Below are 13,802 nucleotides of genomic sequence, written 5' to 3' on the forward strand. Positions count from 1 at the left end.
CACTGCAACCATATGTTTGGCTGCAGATGGAATGCGGTGGGGAGGGGGAGGGGAAAGGACGGGGCATTCCCTTTTGATTTGTTGCCTTTCTGCTCAAACCAGGATCCCCCCCCCCGAAGCAGTTTGTCTTCACAAAGAGCAGCCACCAGGAACTATGCTTTGGGCTAAACTATGGATTTGTAATCACATGTAATTTTTGCCCCATCCAGATATTCCAGCTCCCCATTTTACCTTCTTTAGCCTCCCTCAGTAAATACATGGAGAGCTCTGACTGCTGACTTCTGCTGTAAGCTACTGAATCCCTCCCAAAGAACTCAAGAGCCTTTATATAATAAAGAACATCCACTATGTTTATTGTTTTAAAAAATGAAGGTTAGACAAGAGTGTACAATATAAGGAGAGTCTGGGTCAGGATTCTTGACAGGAAATGAGAGAGGTCAGGAGGGCAGAAGCTTCATGTCTCCACCTACTCTGATGACTCACTTTCATCATTGTCTTCTTCATCGTCATCGTCGTCATCGTCATCGTCACTTGATTCTCCTGCCTCCTTTTCATTCTGGTGACGATAATAGAATACACTAGAAGAGAAAAGGGACTCATGAAGTAGAGTCTCCAAGGGCATTTTCCAACTTGTAAGCTTCAGAGGACCCTTTTTGCCTTTATGCCTGCCAAGAAAACTGTGGATGTTGCAAGGGATTCTGGGAAGTGTTCTAGGGTACATACTGAAGTCCAAATCAGAGGACGCTAGGAGATCCATTTCCAGCCCTTTTTAAAGCCGCCACACAGGACCCTGATTTCAATTGGGGCCTATAGGGAAGAGAACACGGAGGGTTTCATCCTCTCCCTCTCCCCCATGGTTTTCTCAATTAAAACTATCAACTCCACTTGTTACTAGCTCTGCAAATGAGAAAAAAAGACAGACCCTCCCCCTTTTGTTTTTGATGTTTTCCACACAGGGACAGGCCCGTATGGTTTCCCTGTTGATGCTGTGGCTGCTTGTACAGCAGTGCAGCAACAGGGCTTCTACATGGCAGGTTTCCCCATGTTTTCCCTGCCCCAGTTCCTCATGGTGGCCATTCCACGCCACACCAATGGGAGGGCTTTTCAAGGTTTTTTAAATTGGCAATTGTCATATTCTTATAAGATTCTAATATTATAAAAATCTGTGTGTCAGATTCTCTGAATTCTCCGCTTTTGTATTTTTAAGAATTAAGTCTCTAGCCCCTTTCAGTGTGGAGATATAAGGGAAAAGCATATGTCTGCAGCAAAAGGCTAGAAACTAACTTTTTCTGTAGTCTCTTTCCACTCCAGACAATGGAAGGGAGGGCAACCAGTTGGCCACTCTATGAAACAGGATGCTGGACTAGATGCACCACTAGCCTGATCTAGCAGGCTCTGCTTATGTTCTTAAGGATGAGGCATGATCCAAGACACAGCCAGGGCAAATGACCCCCCCCCCCTAAGTGTGGGAAGCCCTCAATCCCACAAGACTCACAAAGCAGCAACAATGATGAACAGTAGCCCTCCTGTGGTTCCGATCACTATCCAAACAGTCCAGTCTGGTTGGGGAGGTGGAGCCCTGGAGGAGACACCCATAGTAAGGGGAACTTCCAGAGTGGATTGTGGTCGTGGGAACCAGGTGGTCTTCCCAACTGACGGCACCACTGATAGAGAAAGAGAAAGGGCAGTTAGAAAGAGAAAGGAGATTGGTGGGGGAGATAAAATAGAAATAAGGACTCCTGTATCTAGAGAGAGAAGTAAGAGGCAGGGATGGACCATGCAGTGGCCCCATCAAGGGGTTTTTCCGTTTGCAAATGTCGTTTGTATGTAATTTCCATGGTACCTCTCTTGAATTTTGGAAGGCTTGTAAAGAATAGGGCTGACACTTGAATAAAGAAGACTTACTTAATTGACAGTATGAGTTTTAATCAAGTAAGTTTTGCATATGAGTACTTCTGAAGAAAAATGGCAACCTTGCATTGTTTTGGGTGGGTAGCCGTGTTGGTCTGAAGTAGAAGAGCAAGATTCGAGACCAGTAGCACCTTAAAGACCAACTAGGATTCCAGTTTATGAGCTTTTGAAAGTCAGAGCTCCCTTTGTCAGATCTCTTGCTTTGTTTTGTTACAGTAAGAGGAGTCTCCCATATGAAAGTGGAAGACTCTTTTGCCAGTTTAGTGTAGTGGTTAAGAGTGGCAGGACTCTAATCTGGAGAACCGGGTTAGATTCCCCACTCCTCTGCTTGAAGCCAGCTGGGAGACCTTGGGCCAGTCACAGCATCTCGGAGCTCTCTCAGCCCCACCCACCTCACAGGGTGATTGTTGTGAGGATAATAACACACTTTGTAAACCGCTTTGAATGGGCATTTAGTTGTCCTGAAGGGCAGTATATAAATCAAATGTTATTATTTTTTAAGAAGGGACCTGTCACCTATGGATTTATAAATAATGACATTAAAAACGATTTTTTTTAAAAAAATGTGCTGCCCAATCAATCAGGAGAAAACTTTCAATGAGTAAAAGCTTGTTAGACAATAAATTGGCTAAACGTTGCAGCCATTGCAAACAGGCTGTGCCGTGATGGGTGGCTTGTGCAAATTGGGAGAATATTGATCTCTTTTTTATCATTGTTGAGGCTTCTGATGTGCCCAAATGATTCAGTGAGTCAGTTGGGTGTAGTGGCTAGTGTGTTGTACTAAGACTTGGGAGACCCAGGTTTAAACCCCTGCTGAGACATGAAACTGCTTTGGTGACATTGGGCCAGTTATCCTCAATCCCCCTCACCTAGACAAAATTGTTGTGAGCATAAAATGGAGAAGGGAGGGGGAAACATGCATGACATGGACAGATGAATAACTCCATCCTGTTCCTTTCACTCACCTGTGACTTGGAAGTCAAGCTGACTGCTACTATATCCACTGGAACCAAACATTTTGCAACGGTATCTACCTGTGTCATTCGCATTTGCCTCCTTCTTCACCAAGAAGGAATCCATAGTCGTAGTCATCTTCTGCTCTTTGCCATCTACCACCTAGGAAGGGGGACAAGGTATAATTGGAATGGAAGTTTAAGCTCTTTTCTCTCTTGGCAGGACGTCATATGGGCCAGCTACTCCATGCTCTTACTTATCAGAATAATGGGCATTTTGCTAGCTGGTTTAAGCTTGGATGATATGTATTACCCTATTTTGACATGGGAGCTCTCAGTGGTCTCTCACCCAGATTCCTAACCAGGCCCACGTAGAATCAGTGTCTGGTTCTCTTGGATCATTCTTTGGATCCTCTTTTGTGAGCTGTCAGTAACTCAAACACTGTGCTTGAATTATGGGAGGATAAGAATGCACCCCAAATCCTTAGCATTGGTTACGGCTTTTCCTCTTTCACAAAGGCTATTGAGGAGCAAGATTTGGCCTTTCTAACTTGGTTCAAATGGGCTTATAGATTCCCCCTCACCCCCAATCCTTCCATAAGTGGAAAACAAAAAAGATGTAATTTTCAGGCAGATTTGAATCCTATCTCATCTCCTTTTTAAATTTTAAAACTTTTATTAAAATTGATTTTCATTTCTTATAAACAATATTAAAAATAAACATTAACTTTAAAGATAACAATAAAACCAGTTGCTGCGAGGTACAGTATTGACATTCTTATGCTGTATGTCTGCTGAGTCAATAACTCAGGTTATCTGTGTGGATTCTTTTGATGTTACATGAGATTGAGAGCTTTATTTTGTTGTCAATTGTTCAGGAGGATAAGATGTATCATGATGAACCAAAACTATTGAATAAGTTGTTTATGCATGTCATTTGTTGTTGTGCAAGGTCCGATTAAGGATGAATAGTCATGAGTGTTCATAGATTTGAAATTTTCATAACATCATAGTTTGGTATACTGGATTTTTTTTGGTTGTATGTTGTTCTTGGCTACATGTTCAATGACGGGGAGCCATTTTTCTGTAAAATTTGTGGTGTGGGATATATTTCAGCTTGAAGGAGGCCATCTGTGATTTTCTCTATAATGTAGTGGTCTCATAACTTAGAGTATCAATTTTCTAGTGTAGGAGGTTTCTGTGATTTCCACTTTGAAGCTATTGCCATTTTCGCTGCCACCACCAGCAGTGGGTATAAGTGCCCCTTTCTCCATATCCTTTCCAACATAGAGGAGATTTTGCTGAAGATATTGTGGACAATTTCTTAGATGTGCGGTACCAACTATGTATTATTTTGTAAATTTTTAGCTTGGTGTTAACCACAGGCAAATTGAGAAGATTTGAGGTCCGTATAGACTCCCATTGATCATTTAAGTTCAGATCTTTGTACTCCTGCTGCCATTTAACTTGGCATATTGGAACTTTATTGTTACAGGTAAGGAGAACTGCATTGTGAATTTTTGAAATTAAGCTTTAAGAACTGGCATTGGATTATCTAAGATTTGCTCAAATTCTGAATTAGGTTTGGCCAGAAAGCCAGTTGTTTTAATCTGCATGGTCATGGGGAGAGAAGGCAGGAGAAGGCAGGTGGGATATATCGCGTAGGGTTTATTTTTTTAATGTGTTTCAGAAAATTGTATGTCACCAGACCAACTCTGGGAGACTCACAACTAAACAATGAAACAATGAAACTAAACAAGACAAAACAAGTTGGAGATACAAGTCAGACAATAAAATAAGTAAAGTCAGCAGAATAAATCAATAAATAAAATAAATAAAGTCAGTAGAATAAATCCATAAATACAAGCCATGTCAATTTTAAAAACATGGTTTAAAAACATACAAAAAACCCAAAACAACTCCCCCCATCCCAAACCTGAGACTTAGGACAAGGATGTCACATTGAATAGCAATACTATCAGTGAAACCTTGACACACTTGGAATTGTACCATGTGGTATCTGTAAATGTGTGTAGTCACAAATAGTCACACAGATATGGCTTAGAGAATGAACTACTTATCACAACTCCTGATGTCATGGAAATTAACTAAGTGCTAAACATAAAAAGTGGCTGTTTGTACCAGATTATTTCTGCCCACTTGTAATAGTTACCACAAGTAGATCCTTAGATTTCAATCTGCTGTCCCGGCAATGAACCCCAAACCCGAGTCTCAGGATCAAAGTCTTGACCTCTATTGTAACAGAATATTGCTAGTTATGGGGCACTACTTACTCGATAAAAGGCGTATGTCTTCACACCATAGCTGTACTTGTGCCACCTCAACGCACAATCCAGAATCAAATCATCATCTGTTTCCACTTTGATCTTCCTTTCTGCAAAATCCACCGAGACCTGTTCCACTGTTGTCTGCCTTAAACTGAATCTTCCCACCTAACCTGACAAGCCTCATTTTCTGCCACCCTGGGTGAGTCTCAAGGGACCCATGGGTGGTGCCAGCCAAGCCTCTCCCAGTATGGCCCATTGTCAACCACTGTGGCTCAGACGCACACAGGCCCATTTGGAGCCAGGCTCCAGGACTCTCACCTCCGCAGTGGAACTTCTTTGTGCACGAGTATGTATTCGTTTTGCATGTGTAGCAGCTGATAAACAAATAACGCATGTAACCTGTGGATGAGGAGTTTTATCAGAAGATGACCAGTTTGTCTGATTGAGAGGGTGGGGGCAGTTCTGTGGATGCAGCAGAGGGAGATGAAGTTGGCAGAAGCGAGATACGAGACTGCCAGCCTAGCTAGGAGGCAATGAAAAGTTGTTGCTTCCAGCAATCTAACCCCTTGATAGCTATCTTATGGAGCACAATCTGCTGAAACAGTCCTATGCAAGCTTCATTGAAACTAACAATCATTCTCCTGTATAGGTTCTTCTTCGTTTTAAAGAGGCTTATGCCCTGGGGTTGCCTGCTGGCCAGGAAAAAAATGGCCTGCTCATACTTGTGTAGCAAGAAATGAGAAAAGTTGTGCCTTTAACATCTGTCTGGTCTGCTGAAATCATCAGGCAATGCTTTTCATAGCATAGCAATCACTGCAGATTTCTATACACTCCCCAGCTTGGCACAGATACAGCGGCCAGATAAAAGTTGTGCAGGAGCACTTCCAAGTGGATTGTGACTCTATTAACCTGGACTATGGTAATGTGTTTGAATTTTCTGCCTCAGATGCCAAAAATGCGACGGGATGATCCTGATGGGCAGAGCCAAACTGGCATGTCATCCTATGCATAGAAGTTTCCTTTTGGGAAGGAAGGATTTTTCACACCTTTCAACATCTGGCAGATCAAAACTGGAACATTTGTGCTAGACTTCCTGTCTGAAAAGGAAGTGGTACAGGAACTTATAAGGCAGGTACTATCATTCCACCCCTCTTATAGGAGTCATACTTGTCTTTTCTGCAGGTATGAGTGATAACAAAAATTCCACCTTCTCCTGGTTCTTGGCCAAACAGCCAAGGGTTTTTTTCTCTGTACTGCTATTGGCTGCCCTGACCTGGTTAGCCCAGGCAAGCCTGATCTTGTCAGATCTCAGAAGCTAAGCAGGGTCAACCTTGGTTAGTAATTGGATGGGAGACCTCCAAAGAAGACCAAGTTTGCAGAGGCAGGCAATGGCAAACCACCTCTGAACATCTCTTGCCATGAAAACCCCAGCAGGGGTTGCCATAAGTCAGCTATGACTTGATGGCACTCTCTACCACCACTGCTATTGGCCAGCTGGGAGAAGCTGATAATGATATGCTCTGAAACACCACCTCATTTTCTCATTGCAGTCAACAGGAAAAAATTCTATTCTCAAAGAAGGTTTGAAGAACTTGCAATGCAGACTGGAGTGTTCAGTTGAGATTTCTACTTGAGTTATATTGGACCTATGAAAGGTCTAGTTCAGGAGTGATCTATTATTAACTTGAGGGGAGAGATGACATCGCTCAAAAATGTATTTGCTCATGCAATCGGAACCTTCCCTTCTGTAAGGTTTGCATGCTGTCTCCTGAAAAGACCAGGCATTCTTCTCATCCTAACCTGTCTCACAGGATCGTTGTGAGAATAAAATGGAAAGGGGAACCACAGGCTCCATTCTAAATTCCTTACAAGAAGGCAGGTTTTTTTTTAAAAAAATGTAATAGATATAGGGGTGGTAGAAAGAGGATTAAACAATTGCCAGAGATTTTAAAACGCTGAGAAGATTCCTCTACCATTTAAAAAGGAGGGATGGGAGTGGGAATTGCACCAGATCGAACTGCATCACTGTGGCACTGAAGTCCCTATATTTTATCTACCTTTAAAGTACAGGAGCTCTTTTAGGGACAGGATCTGGCAAACCCTAGCCATTTGCAGATTCGGGGACAACGGCCTGGGATATGAAATAGTGACAGATGTTCTCTACCCTCTCTGACAGGGTACCAATAGACCCTCCCCTGCCCAAACTGACACTCACCACATTCATTGCTGCAAAAGACTGAAAAAGAAAAATATGAGGATGTTAGAAATTATGGGTGGGGGAGGGATTCCCCTATCACTAATAACCAAGTGAGGGGTTGCCAACTTTTGAACTGGACTGTCTACCTGTCCGTTTAAAAGTAGCTTAATTGGTGCTCCTTCATATGTCTGCGCCTTCATATGCTGATTTCTGTGGTGAAAGGCACAGTATCAGGCCAGGCATTATTTCTAGAAAGAGTTGGCAATTTTATTAACCCTAATTCCAAACATTTCGTGAAGGAGCATAGAAAAGTGATGTCTGTGGGGCATCTGTTGTACTGAGGAAGAGGAACAAAGATTTTAGAGGGAGTCGGCAGAAGCAGAATCAAAAGAAATTTATTGGTTTCCAGATTCTGAGATGGCGGCTGTGCTTTCAAGCCTTAGATAGGAAAAGCCTATTTTCCTGATGGTGGAATGTGGTCTTTCTGGGCAAATCTTTTAAACAGAGCTACCATCTCAGAGGGAGGGTCTAGGACACGGCACCCAGAAAAAAGTTATTCAGGCTTAGCTTGATGGCTTACTTCAGTGTGGTGGACTATTGGATTTGGGGCAGAGGAGCCATGAATTCAAATCTCTGCACAGCATTTGGGGGACCTTGGAGGAGTCCATACATCATTCACTAAAGGCCAAGCTATACTTGAAGCAGGATTTCTGAGAACTGCAGACATGTAATTTGTCCTGAAGCAGCACTCAGGGAGGCCCCAAGCTAGCCTATGGTGCTGGGATAGGGAAGTTAGCTCTTTGCTCCTCATCCTTTATCTCTTTAATAATGCCCCCACCCAGTCATTTTAAGCCCTGGTAGGAAAAAAGGACAAATACAAAGTAAGTGCTTGTCTTTTCCCCCTACCAAGGCTGCCTTAAAACAGCCCAAGCAGGGGGCGGATTTGAGAAGAATGGAGGAAAGAATTGCTCTCTCCCTTCCCAGCACTGTGATCCTAATTGAGACTCTGACTTCACAGAGTGGTTCTGAGGAGAATGAGCCACATCTGCTGAGCTGACCTTCCTGGAGAAAGGGTGGTAGAAAAAAATATAGTAAATTAAGCTGTACCAAGGCTAGTCCTAGTATCACAATGAAAAAGAGTGCCTTTGAGCATGCCACAATGGGCCTTTTCCCTCACCGCTGAGGTAACTAGGGCCTGCCCCTCCCACACTGAATAGAATTAAGGAAGCTTTACCCTTCTGGAAACCTGTCAGTAGTTTTTCAAAAGTAACATGAAGATTCTGGAGGCTCCACGTGATCTCATTGAAAAGTTGCCCATCTATAATGGAAAAGCAGGAAGTCAGTCACCAGGAAAGGTTGAGGAACATGGCTGAGTACTGAGAGGGAAGACAAGGCCTCAGACCTAATGCCAGCTTGACTGAACAAGATGGTTTATTCTAACAGACTGAAATGTTGAAAATGTTCAACAGACCATGCAGATCGTGACGGAAGTATAAATCTGTTCGAATATTCTGAGCTGAATCCACACTACCTTATTTTAGCACCAGTTTTTTGCTGCCGCAGCACCATACTATCCTCTGTCCACACGCATTGTCTCCAATGTCGTCATTCTTTCGCTATGGCGTCGCCACAGCCCATCGCGCTTTCTTAGCGTTCTATATTGACGACTGTGACTACCCCCTTGCGGATTTCGAGCCACAGTCACTCAAGCCCCACCTTCCCAGTCAAAAGCCACTCCCCCCTCTTTTTTTAAAAAAAAATCAGGGTTAATTTATCATTAGGGCAATATCGCAACAAAATTAACTTCCATTTCCCATCCTGGATCGCGACCAGAGATCTCAGGAATATTTTTCTCTTCCAAGTCAAATGTCAGCTTTTGGGTCGACTGCTCCATGTTAGTGAAATAATGGATATTGAGATGACAGAAAGTGAGCGTGCTGATGGGACGGGCATGGATGTCGATTTCCCCAAGCCAATCTGACTTATTAAATTGGGCAAGTGCTGTCTGCAATCGGGAATGCTTTCCCGATTCCGGGTGATCACCACCTGACAGCAGGAGAAGTAATTCTGAGAGCTCACATGGAAATGTTAGGGACACAATTGCTGATCGATATAGTGGGGAAATGACCTTTAAAAAAAAAAAAACCTGGTGACACAACGTTTTTCCCCACCCATCATTCCGCCTTTTTAGAGGGGATGTGATCGTATGATAGCACCAGACGTTCGGGCGGTGATGTGGACAGATGCTAGAAGATTGCACCATAACACATGACGTGATCATTCCATGAGAAAAGTCGGAGGTAAGGTGGTGTGGATTCAGCCCAGGTTTCAAATGCTTGAAAATTATTTGCTAAGGAACTGGGCTTCCTCTGAATTCTGGTCTAGTGACATTAGGGTTGCCAACTGGCCTGGAGGAAAATGTCCTATCCTTTTAATAGAGATTTAATGTGTGGAAATGAGCAGCTGAAGATTTTCATGGCATGGATGTCAATGGCATCAACTGGTAAATAATCCATTAAGTCTCTATTAAAAGGGCAGGATATTTTTTCTCCAGGACAGCTGACAACCCTAAGTGACATCCTGTTGTTGAAATTCCAGTGGGAAGGCCATCATTCTCTTTAGACTCTATTTTGTGAGCAACCAAGCCTTGATATTGGAAGAAAGTCTGTAATGTCAGCATTCAGGGAATGGTTAATTAAAGTTCTATCTTTGGATTGGTGAAATAGACAAATTATGAGACAGGATTCCTGAAAGAAATGGATCCAGCCTTCCCAGGCTGAATTTGGAAAAGAAATGGATTCCATTTATTGTATTCTGCAGTAATGTAAACTAAGAAAGGAATATCTTGTTTTGGAGTGGTGGTAGTGGTTGTTTTTTGGAATTTCAAATTTCTGAATAAAAGGAATATTCAAAACAGAAGTCTTCTGAACCCTGGAGATGGCCCTAAATAGATCTCACAGGGATATGTGTGTGTTATTTCAGAAGAACCACAAGATGGTGCTGTTTAGTTGAGCAGCAAATAAAAAGAAACCAGAGACAGACTTAAACAAGGCTGGTCCTGTGAAACGCTGGCTAACTAGCTAAGCATTAATACTCTGGCAAAAAGTTGGAGGGCCAAAGCTAGGCTAACAGGGAGACTGGCATACCGTCAAACTGGTTTTCCATTATCCGGTTCATGGAGCGTTTGAAGTGACTTGCGAGTTGTTGTAGCGTGATCTCATCTGAAGAGTATGAAATAGACGGGAGACAATGGAGTGATTTGCTTTCTTCCTTCCCACATATAATTGCCCTTTATCTATATATTGTAATTCCTTTGTCTTATCTAATTCCCAGACTGGTTCTCTGTCTGTTTTATGGGTCAGATGTTTCTTTTTAGCTGAGGACTGCCTCTACATGACCCGAAAAAGCTTTCTGGGACCCCCGCGAGCCATTTTGTTTGTCCCAACATGTAGTAAAGATCAGGTATGCTTCATCGGAACATGGAGGGTTTGTTTCCAGCCATAAAAGTCTTTATTTTCCCCACTAACCAACTTTATTGTAGCATAAGCATTGTAGAACTTCTCTCTTCGTCAGAAGTTCTCTGCATCTGACGAAGAGAACTGTGATTCTCGAAAGCTTATGCTACAATAAAGTTGGTTAGTCTTAAAGGTGCTACTGGACTCTTTTTGATTTTGCTACTACAGACTAACATGGCTAACTCCTCTGCAATGTATAGCAGTACAATCCCACACAGAGTTCCTCCATTCCAAGCTCACTAACTTCAATGGGCTTAGATTGGAGTGACTTTGCACAGGGTTGCACTGTAAACCATCTCGTTTGATTCAGGACCGTACAGCTGTCTTTCCCTTGATGCACAGTGAGAAGGCAGGCTTTGCCCTCCACGGCCTGCTGGTGGGCCTTCTAGGGGAAACCGGTTGGCTGCTTGTGTGAAACAGGATGCTGGCCTAGAGAGATCATGGGCCTGAGCCACCTGGGCTTACATTCTAATATTGAAATCTAGTGGATTACATGAGATACGACATCATTTAGCGACTTTGGGGCTAGGACCTTTGGGGAGAAAATCATGAAGAGAGTGATAAATGAGACTAATGCTCCAGCTGGACAGGATCATCCGGCTTGGCCGGGATGTCCTCCAGTGCCCTTTCCGGTATGCCTCGTCACTACCCCTCCACCTCCCTCCCTCCCTCTCAGGGTTGGTGCTAATAGGCCTAAAGGAAACCGGTCTGCTCCTTTTCTGACCATAAGATGGAAGTCAACCCAGAGGTCTCTGGAACATCAACAGCCCAGGGTGTCCAGAGTGACCTCCCAACAATGCTGGGTGGGATACTGGAGGGAGCAGAGCCCTGACCCTTGTGTGCCAGCCCCAAGAATGCTAAGTGACACGTTAGATTCCATCCTTCAGGGGTCCTCCCTTCATATGGGGAAACCACCAGATTTGCTCCGGAGACCCTGAAGCCTGTTTCCTGTTTCTTGGTTGGAGTGGGCAGTTCCAGGAATGGACTAGGAAGTGGAAGTGGCCCTGGAGCAAACCAAGCTGAGTGGCCCTTGTGGTTCTACAAGCCAACCCTGCCGGGGTCACTCTACTCAGCAGCGCAAGCAACGGGTATTAGTTGATCCATTGCTCCCTCCTGAAAATTGCAGCAGAGTGAGAAAAGACAGTTGGTGAACTGATACCAGTTACTGCAAGTACTTGGCTCTGCTTGCTTCTGGCATACAAACAGCCTTCTTGGGCAGTGGCATACCAGGAATGGTTCCTGTTATATGGCTAGGTTCAGTGACTCTGGCTGATGGGAAGTTCTCTGGTAGTCCATAGGTGCCCTATTATGCTGCCCGTGATTGTGGCCCTGCAGCCCACTGCCCAGGCATCCTCCTGCTCGATTCTCTGCTTCCTTCAGTGGCAGCTAGAAAGTGATGACTAGATTACTAGGATATTTTTTAACAAAATCTCAAAATAATCATCTTAACAATAATGTAATTAATGGTTGTTGTGGGTTTTCCGGGCTGTATTGCCATTACAATGCCAAGACCACGGCAATACAGCCCGGAAAACCCACAACAACCATCATTCTCCGGCCGTGAAAGCCTTCGACAATACAATGTAATTAATGCTATTTAATACTATTATTCCCCCTCCCCTATTTATATAATTAACATTGAAGTACTTAAAAATGCCTGCAGTCCTTATCATTGTGCTTGGAAGCTAGGGCTGGTTCCTTTGGTCCTACTAGCACAGAATGGTTAAAATCCACCCTAGAAGTTTTGACTTCTTTGGGAGTGGCACTTGGATGGGGGCATCCATACCAATATTGCCCATGTATTTGCCTTCTTGTGGTTGATGCCACGATAGCCCCTCAACATTAGTCTCCAGGAGCTGCTGTAGTTTTGTTCTGAGTTCAGGTTCTCCACGGAGCTTGCTGTCCAGGTAGGGGCCTTTGAGTTCATTCAGAACTTGCATGGCCTCTGGGCTGCATTTCAGGCATTCCTGAGACTCTGATATGATCATGGCAATTAGCCAAAACGATAGCCACCACGACATCACACTTTGCTGTGGTTGCCAGAAGGGAACTTGGAACAGCCCAAGGATGATGTGGTTATGATGTCACAAAGGTTGCATATGCTTAGCCAATCAGAAGCCTAGAATGGACCCACTTCAAAGGCTAAGGCATATTTGTAAGTGGGCCTATAAAGATGTTATGGAAGTAAGCAAGAGATGATAACAATAGTAGGGTTGGATCTTCCTCTTTGCAATAGCCAAGGGGAAGTAAATTGGGGACTTGTTCCAACTTACAACAAACATCCTCCACATTTTTATCAGGTCTACAGCTGGAAGTAATTTAGGTTCTGTCCTCATTGGCTCACCCCCAAGGCAACCCATTGTTCCTAATCATTTAATTTTTCAACCTGAATGCCTTGTCAACTGGATCTTCAATAGGCACTTGTCTACTGTTGTTCTTTATTTCACTGGACATGGAGGGGATGGAAATGATTTTTTTTTAATTGCAGCAATGTACATAGACATTGCCTATTGTGCTGCAAGATGCAAAATCTTGTTGTAGGAAGGGAGGTGTAAAGCTGTCTCTGTGCGATAGTGAAATAAATGGGTAAACTCTAGGGGAGGAGGAAGTAACAAGATCTGCTTATATACGGGAATTGTTTTCCACATACAGTGCAAGAAGCCCCTGAATTTAAAGAGTGCTTCCATACAATAGCATGCTCTGTGAGCATGACTCATGGCCCTCCTGTATTTTCTTCTCCTCTGGAGGTGTAAAGTGCAGTCAAGCAATAGCTGACTTATGACGACCCCTGCTGAAGTTTTCAAAGCAAGATCCTCCCAGAGGCAGTTTGCCATGCCTCTGCATAGAGACTCTGGCCTTCCTACTAACCAAAGCCAGCCCTGCTTAGCTTCCAGATGTGATGGGATCAGGCTTGCCTAGCAAGCAGGGCTTCTTGAGA

General features: G+C 43.6%; 1 protein-coding gene across 1 annotated transcript; it reads right to left on the minus strand.

Annotated features, from left to right (window-relative positions):
- Positions 1-466: 466 nt before the first annotated feature.
- IZUMO1 (izumo sperm-oocyte fusion 1) lies at positions 467-12,885 on the minus strand. Its single transcript, XM_054994116.1, has 9 exons — positions 12,651-12,885; positions 10,496-10,570; positions 8,584-8,667; positions 7,368-7,388; positions 5,471-5,551; positions 5,159-5,259; positions 2,877-3,027; positions 1,496-1,664; positions 467-578 (listed from the first exon to the last, which is right to left on the minus strand). The coding sequence occupies exons 1-9, from the start codon at positions 12,883-12,885 to the stop codon at positions 467-469; spliced, it is 1,029 nt and encodes a 342-aa protein (XP_054850091.1).
- Between the last annotated feature and the right edge of the window lie 917 nt (positions 12,886-13,802).

This window comes from Eublepharis macularius, chromosome 12 (genome assembly GCF_028583425.1).
Source record: "Eublepharis macularius isolate TG4126 chromosome 12, MPM_Emac_v1.0, whole genome shotgun sequence".
Taxonomy (NCBI): domain Eukaryota; kingdom Metazoa; phylum Chordata; class Lepidosauria; order Squamata; family Eublepharidae; genus Eublepharis; species Eublepharis macularius.